Source organism: Neolamprologus multifasciatus, chromosome 16 (genome assembly GCF_963576455.1).
Source record: "Neolamprologus multifasciatus chromosome 16, fNeoMul1.2, whole genome shotgun sequence".
In the NCBI taxonomy this organism is placed as follows: Eukaryota; Metazoa; Chordata; class Actinopteri; order Cichliformes; family Cichlidae; genus Neolamprologus; species Neolamprologus multifasciatus.
The window spans coordinates 7,059,391-7,085,045 of NC_140454.1; the positions used below are offsets into that span (position 1 = coordinate 7,059,391).

At 42.2% G+C, this 25,655-nt stretch overlaps 3 protein-coding genes and 2 pseudogenes across 3 annotated transcripts in view; 4 read left to right on the plus strand and 1 right to left on the minus strand.

Annotated features, from left to right (window-relative positions):
* Positions 1–19,323, plus strand: part of LOC146500152 (uncharacterized) — an 88,580-nt gene extending 69,257 nt beyond the window's left edge. The window contains exon 2 of the mRNA XM_085134859.1: positions 18,618–19,323. The gene's annotated coding sequence lies outside the window, so the exon portion shown is untranslated. The remainder of the gene's footprint in view (positions 1–18,617) is intronic.
* LOC146500158 (olfactory receptor 5K3-like) lies at positions 4,982–6,444 on the plus strand. The gene is given in 2 exon segments (XM_085135089.1): positions 4,982–5,806; positions 5,808–6,444. Coding segments are annotated over 2 exon segments (948 nt in total). The 5' UTR covers positions 4,982–5,284; the 3' UTR covers positions 6,234–6,444.
* On the plus strand, positions 7,260–8,597 carry LOC146500159 (uncharacterized; annotated as a pseudogene).
* LOC146500160 (uncharacterized) lies at positions 8,403–9,509 on the minus strand (annotated as a pseudogene).
* LOC146500161 (olfactory receptor 6N2-like) lies at positions 15,122–16,033 on the plus strand. Its single transcript, XM_085134813.1, has one exon. It carries the CDS (start codon positions 15,122–15,124, stop codon positions 16,031–16,033), a length of 912 nt encoding a protein of 303 aa, XP_084990939.1.
* Positions 19,324–25,655: the final 6,332 nt, after the last annotated feature.

The window sequence follows — 25,655 nt, forward strand, 5'->3', positions numbered from 1 at the left end:
TTTATTTTATTTTTTTTTTCTTTCAGTGTGTTCCTCCTTCAATTAAATCTCAATCACAAAAATGTGGCGCTCCGAAATAAGGCTCACACCGTTAATTCATCATTTTCACTCTGTACCACTGCTCCTTATCAGGCTGTGTGAAGCACAGTAAACAATTCAGACGAGGCCTTGAGCCATAAACCGACATCACTCACAGACATTGTTTTCATAACCAAACTGCTTTAGACCCTGTCCCCTAAATCTACACAAATGCCCTCTGGGTGACATGAAATGCATTTAACCAATAAACAATCAATGGCTTCTTGTTGTTGTAACAGATTCTGTATTTGGACGTTTGTGTGCAGCATTTTGCGTATCAACATAGCATTTGTTAGTAAAGCATTCTTCATTGCATCAGCGTGTGTGTATCACTCTTCATTGCACAAGCGTGTGTATGTGTGTGTGTGTGTGGATCACTTCTCAGTGAATTGAATCAGCATTTCGATTTTTGTGCGTATGTGTCATTTCTCAGTCAATCAACGAGTGGATATGTGTTCATATGTGTGTTTCTCTTGATTCTGAGTCAGTGTATGTAGATGTGTGTGTTTGTGTGTGTTTGTGTGTGTGTTTCTGTTCATCACTTTCCTGTTCTGGTGTTCTGGGTAAACCAGGGCCTGAAGCGTGGCCTGGGGTCCTGCCCTCCCCCTTTTCAGTCCGTTTGGGTCCATTGGTGCTGCTGCCCAAAGTTCTGTCCATACTGGTTCTGGCCCCAATTGAGGCAGTCCTTTTCTCCAGTGTCCTGCATCTTCTCCTTGTCCAGCTCCTCCTTAACTTGACCCTTTTTGCTTCTGTAGCTCCTTCAGGGTTTGCTCCTGCTGTTGGAGCTTCTCGCCAGGTTTGGCAACCTCCTGCTGCAGCAAACTCCGGCCTGATTTCAAGTCCTGTATCTGGGACTCTAAGCCTGACTGATGGGTTCGATTAGCAGCCAGCTCCTCCTGAGGCATGCTCAGTTTCTGCTCTGATGCCTTGAGCTCTTACTGAGGGCCGAAACCTCAGAGTCTTTTCCGTACACGTCAGATTGAAGTTTATTGATGTCTTCCTTGCTTTGCTCCACGGCCTTCTGCAGCTCTGCTGTTCGGCTCTTCTCAGAGGTCAGCTCCTGACCGAGCCCCGACACCTGTGCCTTCAGCTTATGTTCTTCTGGTGCTTTTGTCCAATCTGAGGTGCCTCCTGACCTCAGTCACTCCTCATGTCTCTGGCACGCCCTTTTTGCTGCCCGATCATCCATGTTGGTCCGTCACTGTCCTGCACAGTTTTAATGCAGAGTTGTTAAGGTCAGCATTCTTTTGCTCGGCCTCACTTTTTATCCGGGCTTAATAGGCGTCTCGTCACAGCTCTGTCAGCTGAAGCTGTCTGGAAATCTCCCCCGTATAGTGAAACGGGCCTTGGATTTAACGCTCTCCGTCTCCGCTGCATGAGATCGCTTTCCTGCAGCACTGTTGACATTTTCAGGTTGTTGTTGTGGGTCCAGCTGCTGTAGCATTTGGTCAGAGTCACATCAAAGATGGTAGAAGGGAGAGCAAAGATGGTAGAGGGGAGAGCAGGAGTCCAGGTCAGCCTCGGCTTTCCGGGCCGACAAAGCAGCCTGTAATTAAGCATAAAGAGAAAAAACAAAAACAAAACAAAAACAGACCAACAGGAAAATGATGTTGTTTTGGCTGTGTTATTCAGAGAGGGGCCAGGCCCTGTGTCAGCCTTCTCCCCCCCTTTTTTTTTGTTTTTTCTCACTATATAATCAAGTCATAACCCACCAAGTTGACAGGACAACACAGGTACATGTTAAAATTCTTAAGATCATGTTTAACAACTCAAAAAAGGAATTTTATTTCATTCAATAATCACTTGTATTAATCAATCAGAGGAAAACATGTCACAATTTGACTCTTTTAACCACTAAAGTTATTTTTTCATCACTGGTTTGTCATACCAGTGTCTTTCTTTTTGAAGTCAAGTTGTTGTCCTGCAACCCAGAGAGTTTATTTGTTAGTAGTGGATAAACTTTATCATTTAACAACAGGTGTATGTTAAGTTTCGCTGCTTTAACCTTGCTGGAAAATTTTCACGTGTTCATGAATGTAAGCTGTTTCTTCATTGCGTGTGTGTGCGTTTGTGGGTGGGATATTTTAACTTTTTTCTCAAACAAGGCATTTCTCTAGTTGTGTGTTTTTAATTTTGTTTCCCAAATTTTGATTTCCCACCTTAAATAACAGCATTCCATGTCTTCAGCCAGGAATTAGAGCTTGCTTGTGAGATTCAGGGACACATGGTGCCAAAAACAATTCAGTGAAAAACTTGCCTGAAAATTTCCAGTGATGGTAACCGATAACTGGAGGAGAAGATGTCCTTTAAGCTTCTTTTTCGGGTGGGGACAAAGTGAGAGGTCAAGCTGTAAAATTTTGAGCCAGAGCTTGGCCTGTCTGTCGTCCCAATTTTGTTAATCTATCCTTTTGCCGCTGTACTCAAGTCTCCAGGTTGAGAGAAATCCACCTGTATTAAGAGACTAAAACATTCATTTACTATTTTTCTTAAAACATCCATTTGGTTCATCTGCCTAAATTTTACTCTCTCTCTTGGTGCATAGTTCACACAGTCAGGCAGTTGCCTTTTATGGGCATGGAGATTTCCTGTCACTCACCCACAGCAGCTGCAAAGCCGTCTCTCCTATATCAAAACCCAGCCAAACATCAAACATTCACCGTAGTCATTCAAAACTTTATTTGTAATATTATAATCAGCAAAATCAGCGTTTTAATTACAGGCATGTATCATTGTTTGCAAATCATACTTATAAAACTCAATAACACGCTGAACAGGAAGTCCTCTGTGGGCTTCACAGCAGACACCTGATTTGCATGTTCACACACCGTCTAAAAATAGCTCGCAGCGCTGCAGCGCGCTGTCGTCACACACAGCCTCGTTTCAAGCTCAACTCTCTATTATATTACAAAGACGTCTTATATTTACAATCACGCTCAGGCCTGAAAGTTTTAGCGCCTACACAAGTTTGACAAATTTAAGATAACGGGTGCAACCGAAGAACGTCCAACTTTTTTGTAATCAATTAACCAGTATCAGCCTCTAACTGTATCTGGCCTCATCTCTAAAGTCCCTAACTCAATTTAAAGTGTCCAAAAAAGCGCAGATACCGTTCAACACGGTAAGGAGCCTCTAACTCCTAGCTTATTCCAGGATGCCCATACCCCACAGTCAAGCCAAACTGAACTAACCCTGTTCGCCGACAGGTCAAGGTCGCGCGTCCGCGGCCAGGAGGGAGCGTAACCTCCAGGCAATGCGCCTCTTAGCTAGTGCCGTTCTTAGATAATTTATGATACTTTTAAACCGCCGTCAACCCTCTAAAACAAGAGTATGACTGACGCAGATGCAACGTTATGGACAATGGAGCCTCTAACTCACAACATGGCCAACACAGATGCAATCCTTAGACCAATGGAGCCTCTAACTCACAAAATGACCAATTCCCTATCAAACTACCTGAGCCTCTAACTCAGTACTGTAACTTATAAGCTTATTTCAAGTTTCAAAACTCATGAGATTTTTCATCAAAATCAAAACAGACACTCACTGGCAACTTTTACTGAATAGACATTTAATTTTATCGTCCAATTCAGCACACTTCGGATAAAATCAACAGGCCTGTGCCTACCTCTTTTATAAAGGCGCCTGTCCACTCAGTTCGATTGCCGGATAATGTCTGCCCGTCTGACCACCTCGGACCGTCCAAGCCTCCAAAACTTCCACCACAATACCACAGGACGAGCCCCCAAAACTGTTACGGATTCAAATATTGGGGATGGATCCAAGAGGAAAACCAAAATAACAACACTGGTCTGGCCGGGTTGAGTCAAACGATGATTTAATGAACACACGCGTGGGAGATGGACACCATACAGCAGTCAGCATCAGATCTCAAAATGGTGGAGCCTTGATCAAACTCTTATAGCCTCTAGTGGCCCCCACCTAATCATAAAAGCCTAAACATTCACATTCTTTCTCTCACACAGCGCCTAAGCTACGACCTTGGCTCCCTGTTTATCTGCTCCTGCTGAGATGGGGCAGAAAACCTCTCCAGTATGTTCTGTTCTCTTCTAATCAGACAAATAAGGCGATGACGTTCTATGAACAGTATTTCATATAACTCAGCAGTATAATGCATCATAAAACAATATAATTCATTCACAATAAATCAGCAGTCTAATGTAATGCAGATCAGTTTAACCAAATGTAGTTAAAATAGTGATCACCTTCTTCTAATTCAGGAGAATAATGCAAACTAAAACTACATAATAATTCACAATCTTTAATTAGGGGTCTAACATGGCATAAAATAATATTATAATCCAACACCCCATAGTGCTTTATATTGTAAGGTAAAGATAATACAATACAACAATACACACAAACAATCAGGTGACCCCTATGAGCAAGCACCTGGTGACAGGAAGAAAATAAACCCCCTTTAAACAAGATGAATCAGGCTTACGTGGGGGCAACCATCTACCCATTACCGGTTGGGGTGAGGGGAGGAAGACAGTACAAAAGTCATTCTGTAGAAGAGAGACAGAGATTAATAATTACTCTTTAAATGCAGAGTGGTGTACAAGCACATAGTGAGTGAAAAGAGGTGAGTAAAGGAGAAGTGCATTATGGAAAGCCCCCAAGATTCTAGGCCTACTGCAGCATAACAAAGGGAGGATGTTGTATTACCTGATCCAGCCCTAACTGTATGCTTTGTTCTGTAAGAACTACTCCAATGTTTAACATTGGCATATGCTAAAGTAATGTGTGATAGATTGTCAAAAAACAAGTGTAGCAGCTTACATAGACAGAAATATATCTGTCTTCTCTTTTTGGACAGAGAAGACATAAGGTTTGAAAGACGAGTGAAAGAAGCCATTTATGTCCAGTATGAGCGACCATCTTTGAACAGAGCCGGTGGCTTACGACACCAACTGTCTGCCATCTATAATCCAGTTTTTATTTACTGTGACCTTCACAGTACAATTCCCTGGTGGACAAAGCAACCTAATAAAACCTTTCACAGAGTAAGATGATTCACTGTGCACATTTGACTGATGAATGTACTCCAAGATATATTTCAAGTTCAAATACCTGCAAATGAATAAAGGAAAGACAACATAGGTTGCATATTGGTGCAGTTTTGTTTTGTTATTTGTTATTCTTCATTAACACTGCTGGTTTTATAATTTTTTTTTTCAAAGTATTAATGGATGAGGTGTTAAATGCTACATATTTAACTCTAGATGGGTATGTTGAAGTTAACAAGTACAGATATGTTTATTTTTTCATTTTCTTTATATTATATAGTTTAATAATCTGCAGTAATTCTACTATTGTGTATATAATCTGGATTCATAAAAACCTTCATGAGCCGATGTACATTTTCATTGCTGCTTTGCTGCTGAACTGTGTTCTTTACAGCACAACTGTTTACCCCAAACTGCTGATTGACTTTTTATCTGAAAAACAAGTCACAACATATTCAGCCTGTCTCTTTCAGTTTTTTATGTTTTACACTTTAGGCAGTTCAGAGTTCTTTCTCTTGGCAGCCATGGCCTATGACAGATATGTGGCTATTTGTAAACCTCTACAATATCAAACTATCATGAGTAAAACCACTGTGAGTATTTTCTTGGCTGTAGCATGGCTTGTACCTGTTTGTCATATTGCAGTCGTAACAGCTGGGAGTGCTGAAGCAACATTGTGTAACTTTAACTTAAAAGGAATATTTTTGTAATAATGCAGTTTACACTCTTCAGTGTGTCAAGTCACGATTAATTACTGTATTTGGAGTAGTTGCTTTAATAGATCTTGTAATATTACCTATGCTCTTCATAGTTTTTACATACTCAAACATTTTTATCCTCACTTATCAAAGCTGTAAAGAAGTGAGGAAGAAAGCTTTGGAGACCTGTTTACCCCATTTGTTAGTTTTATTTAGCTTCTCCTGTTTAAGTATCTATGATGTAAGCATAGCTCGAGTAGAATCAGATTTTCCCAAAACTGCGCGATTAATAATGACATTACAAATAGTGCTCTATCATCCATTGCTTAATCCATTCATTTATGGGCTCAAAATGAAGGAAATTTCTAAACAGCTAAAAAGATTTTTCTGTCATGATAAAATCATTTCATGTATTAACTCTGAATGCTAAGGTGCCACAATTTCTTTTGTAATAATTTTCCTGCCATCATTGAAAATGCTTTTCATTTAATAAAGTCATTCAAACTATTATTCAGAAAAGTACAGGAAAAAATAAACCATGCCGTGTTCATCTGTATTTGTAAATAAATTGAACATAATATTATTATTAAAGTGTATTGAAGTCTGTTGTTATGCTCAGTAAAATGCTCATGTGAATAGGGTTTAAGACCTATGGATAATTTACATTAACAGCTTTTGGTGAAGTATTTAAATACAAATATAAAATGCCTTCTTTTATGAAAGGTTCACCAATTCCAAGATAGGTAAGAGGATAGGTAATCAAATAAACTATTAGATTAATTTTGCAGACTTTCATATTTTATTTTGGATTTTTATAACATTATTGGTGATTCTTATACACGATGCTGTGTAATAGAGATTTTTCACTAAAGGAATGGGTGGTAACACTTTATAAAACTAAGTTAAAACTATAAAACTAGTTAAAAATAACTCCATCTTCCCCCCTTGTCACAAATCATGGGCCAGTGTAATTTATTGCCGTCTATCTTGAATGTGCATAAAACATTTGAAAAAGTACAATCCTAATTCAAAAAAGTTGTCATATAAGAAAAGAATCCAATAATTTGCAGATTATTTACCACCGATTATTTATTCACAATAGATGATAAGTAACAAACATGCTTAAAAAAAAATGCTTAACATGAGATTACTACTTATTTTACAATATCAGAATCAGAAAGGGTTTTATTGCCAAATGTTGAGCAGGTTTACAACATTAGGAAATTGCTGCGGTACTTAGTGCAAACATACTGTCATATAACGCTTAAATAGACATAAAAATAAAAATAAGAATTAAAAGTGCTAAGTAGATGGATATATACATGAGTGCAGGTGGTGATCAGTGCCAAACATGGAATGATGCAGTGAACACAGCGTAGGGTCATGTGTTAGTGGTGGGAACAGTCATACGGTTATTGTTCATGAGTCCAACAGCAGAGGGGAAGAAACTGTTCTTATGGCGAGTGGTTCTGGTGCGAATGGACCGGAGCCTGCCTGAGGGGAGCAGGTCAAAACAGACTGTGTCCAGGGTGAGAAGGGTCAGCTGAGATCCGAGCTGCACGCCCCAGTGTCCTGGAGGTGCACAGGTCCTGCAGAGATGGGAGTCTGCAGCCAATCACCTTCTCAGCAGAGCGCACAACACGCTGCAGTCTCTGTTTGTCCCTGATAGTGGCTCCAGCATACCACACGGTGATGGAGGAGGTGAGGATGGACTCGATGATTGCAGTGTAGAATTGCATCATCGTCCGTGTTGGCAGGTTGAATTTCTTCAGCTGCCTTAGGAAGTACATCCTCTGCTGGGCTTTCTTAATGACGGAGGTGATGGTGGGCTCCCACTTCAGGTCCTGGGTGATGGTGGTACCCAGGAAACGGAATGAGTCCACAGAGGTGATGAGGGTGTCAGTCAGGATGATGGGAGGGAGTGGGGCTGTGTGCTTCCTGAAGTCCACAATAATCTCCAATGTCTTCTGGGCGTTCAGCACCAGGTTGTTGTGGCTGCACCAGGACACTAGACGTTCAACCTCCCTCCTGTAGGCAGACTCATCCCCGTCCGAGATGAGTCCAATAACGGTGGTGTCATCTGCAAACTTGATTAGCTTGACAGACTGGTGGGTGGAGGTGCAGCAGTTGGTGTACAGGGAGAAAAGCAGAGGAGAAAGAACACAGCCCTGAGGGGAGCCGGTGCTGATGGTCCGGGAGTCCGAGACATTCTTTCCCAGCTTCATGTGCTGCTTCCTGTCCGTCAGGAAGTCAGTGATCCACTGGCACATGGAATCATTCACATTCATCTGGGAAAGCTTGCCTTGGAGATAGTCTGGAAGGATGGTGTTGAAGGCAGAGCTAAAGTCCACAAACAGGATCCTGGCGTAGGTTCCTGGGGAGTCCAGATGCTGCAGGATGAAGTGTAGAGCCATGTTGATAGCGTCGTCTACAGACCTGTTGGCTCTGTATGCAAACTGCAGGGGGCACAGGAGGGGGACCGTGAGGGTCTTGAGGTAGGAGAGAACCAGGCGCTCAAATGACTTCATGACCACAGATGTCAGAGCCACAGGTCTGTAGTCATTTAGTCCAGTGACCCTAGGTTTCTTGGGGACAGGGATTATGGTAGAGGACTTGAAGCAGGCAGGCACATGACATGCCTGCAGTGAGGAGTTGAAAATGCCAGAAAACACTGGAGCCAGCTCGTTTGCACAGTGTCTGAGGGTGGCAGGAGACACCCGTCTGGGCCAGAAGCTTTTCGAGCATTCAGACTCTTAAACTGCTTCCTCACATCTGCTTCATGAATATGAAGAGTTGTAGTGGGAGAAGGTGGTGTGAAATCCTCCTTGGTGTGGGGATTGGAGGGAGGTGTTGTAGGTGACGTGTTTGATGGGGGTGATGGCTCTATGGAGGGGGGAGAGGTGGGGGAATGAGTGTCCAAAGTGTCTCTATTGTTGGGGCCGTTGGAGGTGTGAAGGCTGCTTGATGCTTTGTCAAAACGGCAGTAAAAGTCGTTAAGGGTGTTGGCCAAGAGCAAGTCATCACTGGAGTGGGGGGTTTTAGGCTTGTAGTTGGTGATATTCCTTAAAATTTTCCACACAGAGGCCGAGTCATTCTCTGAGATCTGCTGCTGCATCTTCTCAGAGTGCTGATATTTAGCAATGTCCACTTCTTTAGTGAACCTGTACTTGGCCTATCTGTAGCAGTCCCTGTCTCCGCTTCTGAACGCCTTTCTCTTTTCCAGCCACAGCTTTTTGAGTTTAGGAGTAAACCAGGGTTTGTCATTGTTATAACTCACCCTGGTGCGTGATGGCACAATGCTGTCCTCACAGAAGTGGATATAGGAGGTGACAGTGTCCGTAAACTCATCCAAGCTGTTAGAAGCAGCCTTCGTTGTGTCCCAGTCTGTAGACTCCAAACACGTGCGAAGCTCCTCCACAGCCTCGTTGCTCCACAATTTTTTAGTCTTCGCGACAGGTTTGGAGAGCTTCAGCCTCTGTCTGTACGCAGGGATCAGGTGGACCATGACGTGGTCAGAAAGTCCGAGTGAAGCGCGGGGCACCACACGATAGGCCCTGCTGATCGTGCTGTAACAGTGGTCCAATGTCCTCTCCTCTCTGGTCAGGCATTTAATATACTGCTTGTATTTGGGAAGCTCTTGGCTCAGATTGGCTTTGTTAAAGTCCCCAAGAGCAATAATGAGAGAGTCTGGGAATGTCCGCTCCATGTGCAGTATCTGCTCCGCGAGTGCGCACTGAGCTGCCTGCACATCCGCATCTGGTGGGATGTAAACAGCGGCCAAGATGAATGAAGCAAACTCCCGTGGAGAATAAAACGGTTTGCAGTGAATGAAAAGGTGTTCCAGAGAGGAAGAGCAGTGCTGAGCAATCACTGTTACATCTGTGCACCAGCCACTATTAATGTAGAAGCAGACACCTCCACCTGTGGTCTTACCAGAGAGAGAGGCCTGCCGGTCCGCGCGCAGCAGATGAAAACCCTCCAGCTTGAGCGTGCAGTCTGGGATGTCCTCACAGAGCCACGACTCCGTAAAACATAAGACACAGGAGGTGGCAAAGTCTCTGTTTGCCAACATATATTAGCTCATCCTAAAAAAAGATAGGATGTGAGCAAAAAAAATGGCTGGAAAAGCAATCCACCATCCATCCATCCATTTTCTTCCACTTATCGATGGCAGAGTGATGGGGCAGCAGCCTAAGAAGAGAAGCCCATACCTTCCTGTCCTCAGCCACCCCCCAGCTTGTCAACAACAAGGCATTCCCTGGACAGCCGAGAAATATAATCTCTCCAGCATGTCTGTCCCAGGGCCTCCTCCCAGTGGGACATGCCTGGAACACCTCACCCAGGAAGCACCTAAGAGGCATCCTTGTCAGATGCCTGAACCACCTCAGTTGGGTCCTTTCGATGTGAAGGAGCAGCGACTCTACTCTGTGCCCCTCCCAAGATGCTTAAACTCCCCCACTTAACCCTTTAAAGCCGGTCGGAGTGGGCACGCTCCGTTTTGCGCAACTACTTTTATACCCCGTTAGCACTGCAACCACGTAAGCTAGCGCAATTTTTTTTTTACATATGAAACCGGAGGAGTTGTACTTACATCTTATGCCATCAGCTTGCCCTAGGTCACGGTTTCCTTCCACATATAGCTTTTCAAAAACTTCATAAAAAGCGCTTGCAGAAACAAAAACATAATATTCCAGAAACACCCTTTGCCGATCCGATCAGCTGTTCATAACACTTCCTACATTGGAATAGAGGTCAGCGCGAACTACCGCATGTCCGCCATGACCTGCCCGAAACCGGAAGTAGCGTCATTTTCGCAGAAATGTAGTCTTTTTTTACCATCAGGGCCTCATGAGCCTATACTGGTGTTTTTAAAAGTTATGTTTGACTTTATGACTTTCTGTGTCGTTTCTGGGATTCTTAGGACTCATATTGCACTTCTGGAAATAGTTTATTTTGATGCATATGCTGTTTTTTTGCAAATTTGCACTATGATATTTATTTTTGTTTTTCCTGCAGTATATATAAAAATTGGTGTATTTCAAAAATAAAACTATGAAGACACTCAAAATAAATTTCCTGTGGTGGGAAACTATTTTGTGCAACTTTTTTGTATTTACAGTTTTGAGGGATAAGCCTCTTAAATTTCTCTAACTAGAAATATATGTAAAAAAAACCAAAAACTATTTTGTTTTTGGCCATCTGACCTCAGGAATTCATCTGACCTCAGGAATTTGCATGATAAGGTGGGGCCAGGTTTCACAATGAACTCACCCGAAACTCTGGCTGATTGGGACCCACACCCAGTTTCACACCTTGGCTCAGGCGATTACAGGATCATCAGGGGGTCCTTTTGTCCCTCTGTGGGGGGAAACTCCCACTAGGTTTATATCTGGGACTCTCCACCATTTGACCTTAGAACTGAAGAAGTTTCTCGGATAAGAGGTGAAAGGTCTTCAAGCAACGTAAAGAAGTCCAGACGCTTTTCTTTGCAAGCTCCTTTGACTACAATGACCTGGATGACTGAGAACCTTCACAGACACAAAAACTATTTTCAATTTTTTGTAGTTTATTGCACTTTTTTGCAATTTATGTAATTACTATACACTTAATGCATACATATTATTAAAATTTGGGCTATAATGGTTGTATTGTTGTATAGCAACTTGAAATGCTCCCAAAAATGGCACTACAGCATGTAAAAATATAATATAAGCTCTGGCGGACTTGGTTCTATGGTAGGTCTTAAAGGGTTAAAGCAGGAACTTGTCCCTGGCACGGAGTGGGCACTCCAACCTTTCCTGGCTAAGGGCCATGGCCTCAGATTTGGAAGTCTGGAAGGCTGCCAACCATTCCAGTGTGAGCTGGAGGCCATCTCCTGATGAAGCAAACAGAACCACATCATCTGCAAAAAGCAGAATTGAGATTCTGAGACCACCCAAGTGGGAGCCACTTGGCTATGCCTAGAAATACTGTCCATAAAAATTATGAACAGAAAAGGGGCAAAGGGCAGCCCTGGCGAAGTGCAACACCCAGGAGAAATGAATGCAAGTTATTGCCATCTATGGGGACCAAGCTCTTGCAACAGGTGTATAAGGATCAAATGGCCTGTAGCATTGGGCCAGATACCCCATACTCCCTAAGCACCTCCAACAGTACACCAAAATGCCTTTTCCAAATCCAAAAACACATATAGTCTGATTGGGCAGATTCCTATGCACCCTCATGTATCCTCGAGAGGTTAAGCTTGTCCAATGTTCCAGGACCGGGACAAAAACTGCATTGTTTCTCCTGCATTCGAGGTTTGCCTAACGAACTGACTCTCCTTTCCAGCACCCTGGAGTTAGACTAGACTTTCCCAGGGAGGCAGAGAAGTGTTATCCTCCTGTAGTTGGAGCATGCCCTCTGGTCCCCCTTCTTGAACATTGGAACCACCATCCCGATTTGCCAATCCAGAGGCCCCTTGAACCAAGACCGCCCTACAATACTGAGAGCCTTCAGGAACTCAGGGTAACCCCAAGGGGCCTTCCACCAAGGAGTTTTTTTAACTGCCTCCGTGACCTCTTCCCTGGACATAGACGAGTCATCCCCCTTGTACCTAGAGTCTCAGTGGGATTAAGGAGGTCTTCGACGTACTCCTTCCACCGCCCGACAATATCCTCAGTCAAAGTCAGCACCTCCACCCCATACCCAGTTTTGCTTCAGCCACTGCCCAAGCCATGTTCCGCTTGGCCCGTCAGTACCTATCAGCTGCCTCTGAAGTCCCACAGGCTAACCAAGCCCAAGAGAACTCCTTCTTCAGCCTCATGGTTCCCTTTACCTCTGGTGCCTGCCATCTGGTTCAGGGGTTACCACCACGACAGGCACCAACCACCTTGTGGTCGCAGCTCAGTACAGCAGCTTCAGTAATGGAGGTGCTGAACATTGTCCGTTTGGACTCAATGTCTCCAACCTCCCTAGGAATGCTGTTGAAGCTCTGCCAGAGTGAGAGTTGAGGGTCTCTGCCCCTGGCTGCTGCCCAGCACACATTGCACCTGACCCCTACGGCACCTACTGCGCGTGGTGGGACTACAGGAGACGGCACCTTCTGCAGGTGATGAGCTTACAGGCCACCACCCACAGGAGTGGTGCTAAAAAGAAAGCGCTCAAAGAACGCTAAAGGAACATTTTGCTATTTAATTTAATCAAAGATTTTGAAAACAATTTTTGGAAAACATCAGGACAATGGTCAAGGCAAGGTTGATGTTGCACTGGGGATCACCTCTGAGCCACTTTCTTGTTAACAAGAATAGGTAGGTTGGTAAATGGGGGTAGGCAGGATGAACTACAATGTTTGCAAATGACATTGTGATGTGTAGTGAGAATAACTGGAAGACAGTCTGGAGAGATGGCGGTATAGACTGGTTAGAAGAGGAATGAAAGTCGGTAGAAAAAAGTCAGAATACATGTGTGTAAATAAGAGAGAGAAAGGTGAACATGTAAGAAGTAGAGATCACAAGGACAAATAAGTTAAATACAGGGGATCAACCATTCAAAGCAATGGGCACTACCCAAGACAGGTGAGAAGAGAGTGTAGAGTTGATGTATGTTTTGGGGATGGTGGCACTGATAAAAAAGACAGAAGGTGAAATGGTAGAGTTGAAGATGCTAAGATTTCCACTGGGAATGACCAGGAGCAACAAAATTAGAAATGAGTATCTCAGAAGGAGAGGTCAAGTTAAGCAGTTCGGAGGCAAAGCTAGAGAGGAGAGATTGAGATGATTTGCATATGTGATGAGGAGGGATACCGGATATAAAAGGATGGAAAAGGGATTTTGAATGTGGAGCTAACAGCCAGAACACAAAAATGAAGTTCACAGAGAAGGATCTTGGATATACTGAAGGAGGATATGTGGAGGGTTGGTGCGACAGAGGATCTTGCTCAAAATGAAGTGAGGTGGAGACAGATAATCGACACTGGCAGCCGCAAAAAGGAGTAGCCCAGAGAAGACAAAGATCCTACGTGATGTACTGTATTTCAAATTATGATTCATCAGTCCATAATTCCTTCTTCCAGTCTTCAGTAGTCCGATTGTGGTGCTTCATGGCCCAGGCAAGCCTCTTTGTCTTATTCTGATGTCTTAGCAATGGCTTTTTGGCTGCAGCTAGTCCTGTCAAACCTGCAGCTCGAAGTCCTCTCTTCACAGTTGAAATGGAGACAAGCTTACTATTACAGCTTACTACTAAGCTGTGCTTGAAGCTATTGTCCATTGAACCACTTATCATGCAAGCTGTTAACTCTAGGGAACTTGTCCTCTGATTCAGTTGTGGTTTGGGGTCTGCTTGACCTCTTCCTGTCAGAGTTTGCCCCAATTTCTGAGTGCCTTTTGATGGTGAAGAAAACCGTACTTACTGACACCTTGACTTTCTTTGCAATTTCTTTGTAGGAAAGACCTAAGTTTTATGTGTTATGCTGGTCTGTCTCTCTTCCACTGTTAATTGCCTTTTTCTCACCTTTTTTGTGCAACACACTACTTTCTGCAGCACAGGATTTTGGGAAACCCTACCTTGGAGTTCATCACTTACCTTTGTACCATTTCAAGCTATTTATTGGACTTAGAAGACTTGAATTGGAATAAATAATTGGAAAAATTGGAGTGTTCTAAAAAGAACCCTCTCTGTTCTATCAATTTGTCAAATAATTATATTCTCTAAAGTAAATTTGTGTAAATTATGCAACTGTTACGGTGGCCCTGAGAGGCCAAACGGACTGCAACTTAAGAAAACACCAGCAATAAGAAAAACGCTGCAAAAGCACACAAAACACAATGGAAATAGGAAGAAAGAAAACAGAAATAGGAAAAATACAACGGAAATAGGAAAAAAGAAAACAGAAACAGAAATTATCTTAAAGTGCATTAACTATTTTGTCTCCTCACATTGCATTGCAGTGTGCATGATGTCGATCTACATTAAATTGTCTTAGCCTGAACAGAATTACATATTTAAATATAGGACTATATTTGCTGTTATTTTATTATCATTTCGTATGTATGTAGTAAAAGAGGAGGAGCCGGAAAATGTACCTGTGTAAGTAAGGGCTAACCTCTGTCGGCTTATGTCTCCAGAGGTTGAACATGGTGATAGGTCTTTGTGGATAGTTAAATGAGATATATGGAGCTTGAAGTTTCATTTCATCATATATTTGGTCTGACTTGAACAGTTCACTTTCTAAAGATGAACACACACCAAGTTTAGGTATCTATGAATAATAATATTTTATATGTACTACTTTTAAACATTCTGCCTGTTTAAATTTTTAGTTTATAATATCTGATTTTGATGAATGCTGAAATGAATATAACATATATAACTTTTGGTGGTTATGTGGAAGTGGAGAAATACAGATATATTTATTTTGTAATTATGTTTATGGTATACGTTCTAATAATTTGCAGCAATTCCACTATTGTGTGGGTCATCATAGTTCAAAAAAGCCTTCATGAGCCTATGTACATTTTCATTGCTGCTTTGTTACTGAACTCTATTCTTTTGAGCACTGTGATCTACCCAAAGCTTTTGATTGACTTCTTATCTGAAAAACAGATTATTTTGTATCACGCCTGTCTTTTTCAACTATTCATGTTTTATGTTTTAAGCAGTTCAGAATTCTTACTGCTGTCAGCCATGGCTTATGACAGATATGTGTCTATATGTAAACCTCTGCAATATCCAACTATCATGAGAAGAACAAGAGTCAGTATTTTCCTGATTTTGTCCTGGTTTTTACCTGCTATTCAGATTGTAGTGCCAGTACTAAGAAATTCTATTACACCACTCTGTAACTTTACTTTGAAAGGTATATTTTGTAACAATTCTGTAAACCATCTTTATTGTGTAACTTCAAAAGAACTTTCTATATATGGTATGGTTGTTCTATTTAATGTTGCACTTTTCCCCATGCTTTTTATACTTTTTACATACATAAAGATAATTATAGTTGCCTGTCAGAGTTGTGGAAATGTCAGAAAAAAAGCTGCACAAACCTGTTTGCCTCATGTGCTAGTTCTAATTAACTATTCTTGTTTGGCTACTTATGATATGGTTATAGTTAGACTGGAATCAGAGTTTCCTAAAACTGCACGTTTTATAATGACATTGCAAATTGTAACATATAACCCTCTTTGCAATCCAATAATATATGGACTAAAAATGAAAGAAATCTCTAAAAACCTCAAAAGGTTGTTCTCTTGAACTAAAGTAAACTATTGTAGACTTTTATAGTTTTTTGTTAAAATTTTTTCTAGTGTTTATTTAAGAGGTGTTAAATGATATCTGATCTTTGGTAGGTCTTTAATAAGACCTATCATTTCTGAGACATTCTTTTCAGTGTAAAAACTGATAAATGTCTCCAGCTATTCAAAGCATGTGATTCTGTTCAGTAATTTTTGGATTATTCATTAAAAAATATTAGTATCATTACTCCTATTCAATTCAATTCAATTCAATTCAATTTTATTTATATAGCGCCAAATCACAACAAATGTCGCCTCAAGGCGCTTCATAGATACAGAGAAAAGCCCAACAATCATATGACCCCCTATGAGCAAGCACTTTGGCGACAGTGGGAAGGAAAAACTCCCTTTTAACAGGAAGAAACCTCCGGCAGAACCAGGCTCAGGGAGGGGCGGCCATCTGCTGCGACCAGTTGGGGTGAGAGAAGGAAGACAGGATAAAAGACATGCTGTGGAAGAGAAACAGAGATTAATAACATATATGATTCAATACAGAGAGGTCTATTAACACATAGTGAGTGAGAAAGGTGACTGGAAAGGAAAAACTCAATGCATCATGGGAATCCCCCGGCAGCCTACATCTATTGCAGCATAACTAAGGGAGGATTCAGGGTCACCTGGTCCAGCCCTAACTATATGCTTTAGCAAAAAGGAAAGTTTTAAGCCTAATCTTAAAAGTAGAGATAGTGTCTGTCTCCCGAATCCAAACTGGAAGCTGGTTCCACAGAAGAGGGGCCTGAAAACTGAAGGCTCTCCCTCCCATTCTACTTTTAAATACTCTAGGAACAACAAGTAGGCCTGCAGAGCAGGAGCGAAGTGCTCTAATAGGGTGATATGGTACTACAAGGTCATTAAAATAAGATGGGGCCTGATTATTTAAGACCTTGTATGTGAGGAGCAGGATTTTGAATTCAATTCTGGATTTAACAGGAAGCCAATGAAGGGAAGCCAAAACAGGAGAAATATGCTCTCTCTTTCTAGTCCCTGTCAGTACTCTTGCTGCAGCATTTTGGATTAACTGAAGGCTTTTCAGTGAGTTTTTTGGACATCCTGATAATAATGAATTGCAGTAGTCCAGCCTGGAAGTAATAAATGCATGAACTAGTTTTTCAGTGTCACTCTGAGACAGGATATTTCTAATTTTAGAGATGTTGTGCAAATGGAAGAACGCAGTCTTACATATTTGTTTAATATGTGCGCTGAAGGACATATCCTGGTCAAAAATGATTGACTATTCATAATATTGTTTCTTAATATACAGTTTAAGGACATTTGAAATGATTGATTGAATGAAAACCAAAAATATATAGTTTTTTCTCTTTTGTATTATAATATCACAGATTTCTGTGGTCATAGTGTGAGATTCAAAAACTGGGCCTTTTCCTTGTGCAACAGAGAGCGGATCATTATTTAAAATTCTAAATGAAAGTAAGAAAATAGCAAGATCCTGCCTGTCTGATATCACTTTTCTCATATAGATTTCTGAATAAAGAAGTGTGTTAATAATTTCATACTGTGATTTCATATTTATTGGTTCTCACAATCAAATCCAAAAGCTGAGACTATGTATGAAGATAACTGAAAATATGGAGGAAGTAGTTTGACATGAGGACGACTACATAAGGAAGCAAGAGAATTAACATGCTGAGGTTTTTGTATCTGTATTGCAGCCCTCTGTAAATGAAATAGGGTTCAGAATGCATATTGAAAACATATGGATTGACAACTTCACATCACCAAAAAATTTTAGGTCTGAGTAAAGTATATATTTTCCGTTTGATTTATATGTAGGTTTATGTGATTCTGAATTTCATTATGTGGTGTGACTATTGCAAAATGAGCAGTTTTTTTATGGAGATATAATGGTCAAATCTTGTAACTCTTCAGAGTAGTTTAAAGGATTTTGTTTTAATTGCCTCACATGAAAGTAAACATTTGAATTAAATACATTTTATAATATAACCAGTAAATATATTTTAATGAATTTCTAAATTCACATAATCAAATACAGGAAAAAACAGTCTAAAAATTATTATAATAAAAATGTTTCTAAATGAATGTTAGATATATTCCAGTATTACACTATTAATCGGTTGTGTACCACAGACCTCTAAGCTGGAAGTAGTACTTAGAAGACCATCTCTTCACTTAGATGTTTTAGCTAATAATAGACTAATAAGCAACCTTACTGTTATCTCAAAAATTGTCGTAATTGTAAAAAATAGTTGTAAAACATGTAACTGTTCATCGTCAGAGAAATTGTTTATTTGAACAGTTTCAGCCATGTTTCAGAGCTCATCACAAGACAGAAACAGCTTTGGTGAAGGTTACAAATTATTTTCTAATGGCCTCTGACAGTCAACTCATCTCTGTGGTTGTCCTGCTTTACCTCCACCTTCACCTACTGGGCTTAAGCCCGGGTTGTTTTTTCAGAAGCTCGTGGTCTTTTGGAGTGTAATTTTTTCATAGTTAGATGCCTGGCTGACAACTGTATAAAACAAAAACTACACACAATATTCGAAGCACATAGTGCACACTGGCAGGGCGTGGCAGGGCGAAGGACACTGTCTCAGCTGAATTATGGACACGCACACACATACATATACTGATACTGATAAGCACTCACTGACGCATCACCCTCCCTACCCCGGATCCAAAGCCACCTCCAACGCTTACGTCCCCTCTGATGTGGACATCGGGTCAGCTGGAGGCGCAGTCGAAGATTGCAGCGGTCCCAGATCAGATGTACACACTGGAACACTTTCCCGTGTTGCTTGTCTGTGTTTATTGTGTTATGGTGTGTTGATATCTGTGCATTCCTGTATTATCCTTTTGTGTTACACATTTCGATGTTTTTTTTCCTTGCTACCTAGCCTGACCTGTCTCCCCAATGTGATGTTTGTGTATTGTATGTACGGTCGGCAAGGTCTGTCATCTCGGTTGTGGGCAAAAGACCTGCAACTGACAAATAAAGGCTATCTCTCATCTCACATCATCACACTGTGGGAATTTACGAATGTGTGTAAATCCCCCCTAATATTCGTATGATCCGAGCTCAGACACTAAGCGCCTGAGCGAGGGGAGCTGCTGCCTGCGAGTTTGCTGTTGGAGAAGTGGAGACAGGCAGACAGAGGAGGACTGAAGTTTGACCAGGTACCAAAGCAAATCATTCATACTGTACAAATAATGTAAATATGACGGTGTATCACGAAAGATTGATATCAAACTGATCACTTGACCCATATTACATTACTTCTTCTTCTTTTTTTTCTTCCTTGTCACATTTGGTTCTTTAGCCGTCAGAATTGTTGTCTGAAGACCAACAAGGATACCCAATGGATTTATTTTGCCAAATGGATCATCATGGCATTGCCGTATTGGTCCATTTGATCGACCTTTGTTTTTATTATTTATTTTATTTTATTTTCAGTTGGTACAGACGGGACAGACATGAGTGAGGGATAGGAAAGGGAGAAAGAAAGAGGAAGGAAAAGAAAAACAGAAGGGGAGAGGGACAGTGAGAAAGGGGGGGGGGGGGGGAAATATCTCCGGGATCACCTGTTGAGAGAAAAAGAATAGAAAACAAGCAAAAAAAACCAAAGCAACATACTAAACACAACACCATCGCATTAATCTAGCTAAGTGTAAACAGCAGTAAATGCTAAATATTGAATGTTGTTGTGCAGCACGCAGGACAGACAGCGCACAATGTGCTTTGAAGTAGCAGCCAAGAAAGGTGTGATTTAAGTCTACGAACAGTGAACACCAGTGTGCACACCTGTGTGGATCGGCGCACTTGTATTCAAATGGTTTCCCCATGTAATGATCTGCAAGAGGATGTAGAGAGCCATAGCCCTGTCCCCCAGGGCATGAAGCAGGGATGGAGGAGATCCAGGCCCCAGACATCCAGAGGCCCCAGAGTGCAAGAGCCCAAGGAGGACCACCGGAGGGGCATCCGTGCCACCTTCATGGGAAGGGCTGAGGATCCCCAGACGAGGGGTCACCCAGTAGCCACCGGGCAGAAGCTGGCTACTGGGTGACCCCTCAGTAGCCAGCAGAGTGGACTGGCTCTGCCGGCAGCCAGCTGTGCCAGAGTGAACCGAGCCGCAGGCCCAGAGGCTGGAGGCCCGAGGGTCCCCCGCGCCCCGGAAGAGGCCTGACCGAGCAACAGGCGCCAGGCCCCGCCAAGTAGCCACCGGGAGTGAGCTGGTACATACCTGAGCGCCCACCCCCGGACACCAAGAACCACCAATGCACCGACCCCTGAGGGCATCAGTCACCGGCAGGGAGTGTGGTGAGGGGAGATAGGCCTCCACACTTGGGGGGCCTGGGAGTTCCCAGAGAGGTGGAGTCTAAGACCCGACCTGACATATAGACACAGACAAACAGGCACACACAGACACAGACATGCATTCCCACCCTCATGCATACATATACAAACACTCAGCACTCACCCAACGTAGGGATAGACGTAAATGGACATGTACACACAATCACACTGCCCAAACATACTCTATACCCCGGGTCCAGATACCCTCACCCCCAGAGGGGGAAACGGCACCCAGACCCAAGAGATGTTACCCTTCCCTCCGGGGTGGAGGCAAGCAGACCGTCCCAGGCTCCGCAGCAGCAGGGAGGCCAATCAGACAGCCAGCATCTCCTCCCAGCCCCCCCGCCCCGATGGCTAGTAGAGAACGGGGGTGTGTTAAGACCCCATACCTCCCTCCTCCCGCTCAAGTGTAGTGTTGCTGCGTGTTGCTCTAAAGTGCATTTAAAACAAGGGAGAGCATGGTGCTGCTGCCAGAGAGCAGCAGGTGTTAGCACGGCCCCTCCCGCGAACCCTCAATGTCTACATGGATTTAAAATTGAGAGGTGGGCACCAGCGCCAGAGGTAGGTTTGAATACACAGACCGTCTACAGGACGCCGTTAACGTGCCCACCCTCAAGGCCCTATATATATATGTGTGTGTTTTGAGAGTGTAAGTAATGTGGATGTCTAAGTTGTGAGATAAAATGAGATAAAATTGAGGCACAGGTGGCCAGAAGAGGACATGGGGGGGGGGGGGGGGGGGAATGTCTCCCCTGCACCCTGGTGACACACCCGCACCCCAAGGCCCTACCTGTGTGGGTGGGTGTGGTGGAGCGGGAAGAGGGAGGTAGCCAGGGATGGGGAGGAAAAGAAGGGAGGGGAGGATGCCCCTCCCTAGGGCCAGCTCCCCCGCTGACCCCAGTAGGCACCCCCGTCCTCTGGTATCCATCAAGGCAAGGGAGCCCAGGCCCATCCAGACCGGGGCCTACGGCAGCAGCACCGCCAAGCCCCACAGGACCCAGGGCAGCCCACCCTACCCCACCGCAGAGGAAACTGTACCCACCCCAACATTCAATCATCTCCCAGACTACACAAGACAACAGACACCCAGGTTAAGTTTATTCTCCACCTCTCCTATGTCTCTCCCCCACCTGCAGAGTGGACTCCTGCAAGGATGGAACATTACTTGTTCTTCAAGTGAATCAACAAATGGCGAAATGAAAAGCCGAACAACAACAATGCTGTTTCTTTAGAGAGTCTTAGCTTACATGTGTGTTTATTTCATATTTTCAGTTGTTACCCTCCACGGCTAAAGAAATCGGTTTCAGAATACAAGAATGGACATAAGGGACTTCTTTCAAAGAAAACACTCAGGTAGATGTTATTTTATATATTATGCTTTGTATGTTGTTCAGTATATTTCTAAAACAAGAGGAATTTCAATACACAGCAGAATATTCACAGTTGAAACCAGATATTTACATACACTTTATGGAAAACACAAGAACATTTTTTAATGTACAATATCAATTTAGAGTAAACTTGTTTAGTTTTGGATGAATAAATATTGAAATATCTTTTGAATTAGTTAAATGTCAGAATAAAGAGAGACAGAGCTGTCTATTTATTATCACTTTCATCAAATTTAGGAGTACATATACACTAAGTTTATTGTTAATTAATAAGAAAACTCCAGACGATTCCATTCTGAGCTGAAGAAGCTCCTGATAGATTAGTAGAGTCCATGTGAGTAAATTGGTGGCACACCCGTGGATGCATATAAGGCAAAACACTGAGCCTCTTTCTTTGACGTGGGAAAATTCAAGAGATATCAACCAAAACACCAGGAAAAGACTTGTGGAGCTCCATAAGTGTGGCTCAGTTTTGAATACAATTTGGTGCCATGTACAATTAAGAAATACACATAGTTTCTCTCTTTACTCTTAAAGTTAACAAATGTGTTTTTTATATTTATCAACTTAAAAAAAATAAACATTTAGTCCGATTTGATGTTACAATTAAAAAGTGTTTGTGTTTTTATCTGAAGAGTATGTAAATATCTGGTTTCAACTGTATATTTGATGATGTTGGTGTTTGGCTTGATTGTCAGCACAAAGAGGGAGAGAGAGGAACAGAGAGGGAAAGAGGGCAGGTGAGACAGACATGTTAGTCAAATGGTTGTTTACCAAAAGTATCACCGTATCATAGGTACTCATGTATCTCGTACCTAGTGTTTCTTTTTAGGTTTGTTATTTTTCAAATTCTATATTTATTAAGCCATGCAGGCTTGTTTGCGCAACAAGCCTGTATAACTTTAGCATAACTTTTGAACAAAACTCAAAACAGAGCCTATTATTCTTTCAGTCATTTCTAACCCCCCCCCCCCCCACCACCACCACCACCACCACCACCACCAATCCCACATGCATACTACCCCGGGTGTATCAAGTGTCTGCCTCTGCCTCTGGTGCTAACCCTAACCCTCCCCCATACCCAGCAACAACCATTACTAGCTGACTGTGCTCTGCAATAGCCAACTAAAATGAATACTTTAATCCCGAATATGTATTGAGATGACACTCAGTACACTCAAATATAACACTAAACGTGAATAGGAACAATTTTGCTTTTATATTATTCTGCTTAGTTTAAAAGTGTCATTATCACATAATGATACAATATCTAAAAAATCTTAGTGTGATGCCTCATTCAATCTATTATTTTGGTGGAGTTAATCAAACTGTCAAAGTTACTGACAGCGGAGAATCAGCGAGGTTCCTGCTTTCTACTGGTTCATCTTAAATTGGCCATGCGATCATCAGATATTATCCCAGAGGGTAAATGAGTATTGTGCTGTTTGTTAATTACACCCATTGTTTTTACACAGTGCACTATTTTCACAGAGCCAAAAAGTATTTGGAGAAACTGTCCTGTCCTGTCCAGTGTTTTTGAGTTTTCTTATATTTTGACATTCATTGTTTATGTTTAAGTATCATTTAGATTTCCTGATTCTCACTATTGATGCTTCACGGTTGGCTGCAAACCGCTCCAGTGCAAGCTGGAGGCCATTACCTGATAAAGCAAACAGAACCACATCATCTGAAGAGGGTAAAGAGCTGGTCTGCGACCGGGATGAGTTTCCTGGGGAGGCTAAGGAGTGTGATCCCCCTATTGTTGGAGCACACCCTCCTGGTGTTGCGGGCTATGGCCCCTGTGGAGATCAGGGAAATATTTTACTGCTACTATTCATAACCATCATCATTACCATTACATTAATTGCTATTTCATCAAAGCATTTATTCAATAGATTACACATGTTCTTAGTTAAGATTATTACACCTATCACAGAGAGCTTCTGTCTGGTAAAAGGTCAGAAGCGTCAACGGGCGAGGTGAGGCCGAGTGCATTTTGAGGTCGAGACATACACACACACAAACAGTAGTTAGACTCAAGTTTAGGTAAGAGTTCAAATAATAGTTTGCAAAAGTTTGTGACTGCAAAATTGTGTTTGCCTAAGGGACAGTTTGTTCCAGGAGATAAGCGAGAGCTAGAAGATTAATAGGAAGCACCTGGCCTCGAGACGGAGAAGATGTCCTTTTAAATGTGTCAAAAGTCATCAACAGAACATTTGTGGTTTTGAAACTTATGCATGTATTGTATCTGCTTTGACGCATGAGGGGGCGTCATAAATAATACCCTGATGTTATAAAAACAACTGCTTGTGTATCATTGGGCGGAGATCGATGCTGGTGTGTGCAGTGTTCATCTCTCCACGCGTGTGTTCATTAAAAATCACCGTTTGATTTAACTCTTCTGGACCATTGTTGTTTTTGTGCTCACCCTCAATATTTGAACCCGTAACACTCCCCACACCCTCTATCAAAAAGTTGTAATAACTAAAAGTTAAAATAAATAAATATCAAGTTGACCAGTTTGGCAAAGCCATAATGATCCACTTGGAAAAATATATCCATAACCAAACGGTACAGGCAAAAAAAAAAAAAAATAATAATAATAATATATCCATTGGGCATCTTTCTTGGCCTTCAGACAACAATTCTGATTGCTTCAGTGCTGAACGGGACAGGCAAAAAATAAAAAAATAAAAAAATAGCAACATACCGTTGTGTTGACAAGGCATAAAGCAACTAATTAAAACTAATTAAAACTTTTTTCCATGTTCATTATGTAATCTTCCTAACCTTTCCTGTGCTAAGCTTTGTCTCCCTGTGTCTGTGTCCCTGTGTCCCTGCCCCTATCCCCTATTCCTGAGATCACTGTATTCAATAAACGTTTCACTGTTTGGAATTTTCAGTCTATTTTGTCTGCTTTTGGGTCCAACCTCCACACTTGGCTTCACAGCCTTGATAATATAATCTGGCAAGGAATAAACCAAGCGGACCCAACACACACCATAATTTTTAAACTGGCTCTCCAGGTCCTAGATAAGAAATGGCAAACTATCATTGATAAGCAGGAGGAACTATCCGCTTTAGTTCAAGAGATGTATTCTAGTGTAACCCCTTGCCTCTGCATAGGATCCACCAGCTATGGCCCAATCCCAGTCTGTCTCACGTAAAGCTACCACCCAGTTATTTCCCAATGCAAACTTCATGGTTTCTGGCACAGTATTATGTGACACTGTTTTTCACACACCCGGAACATTCTCCTGTAAGTCAGGAGAATGTTTCCCTAGTGATGCCACTAAGCTGTTCCATGTAAGCAATTTATTAAGGGAAAGAGCACTGTCATGGGCCGAGGCTTGTTAAGGTTTTGTTCATTTCTACCTCTCCATATGATGTTTTCCTGAAGCGCATTTGCTCATCCTGTGTCTGAGATTCAGTTCAGCCAAGAAAATTGCCTAATCTCCACCAGGGAAACTTCTGAGTAGGTGAGTTTTTAGTTGAGTTTCACACCAATGCCACTGAGGCAGGCTGGCCAGATTAAGCTTTACACAGTATTTCTCCAGGCTTTATATTTGAGGAGCTAATCTCTCTCCCATCACAATCAACAACTGGCTGGGAGGCAGGGAGGCAGAAAAGAGTTCTAAGACCTTGGGAGAATTCTTTATCTCATCTCCAGCTATTGTTTCAGTTTCAGTGTCCTCCTGTTCCTCTTCGGAGCTGCAGCACATGCAAATTGAGCATTTGTGCTTGACTCCAGAGGAGAGAGAGAATTTCTGTGCTTGGGTTTGTTTCTGCTCTCCTTGATCCCGTGCCGAACAGAACCTCATTGATTACAAATTACTCAACCATGTAGGCCTCTGACTCCA

What these genes read in the sequence shown, in the direction of transcription:
- LOC146500161 (XM_085134813.1), top strand. Translation starts at nt 15,122, where the DNA reads ATGAATGCTGAAATGAATATAACATATATAACTTTTGGTGGTTATGTG.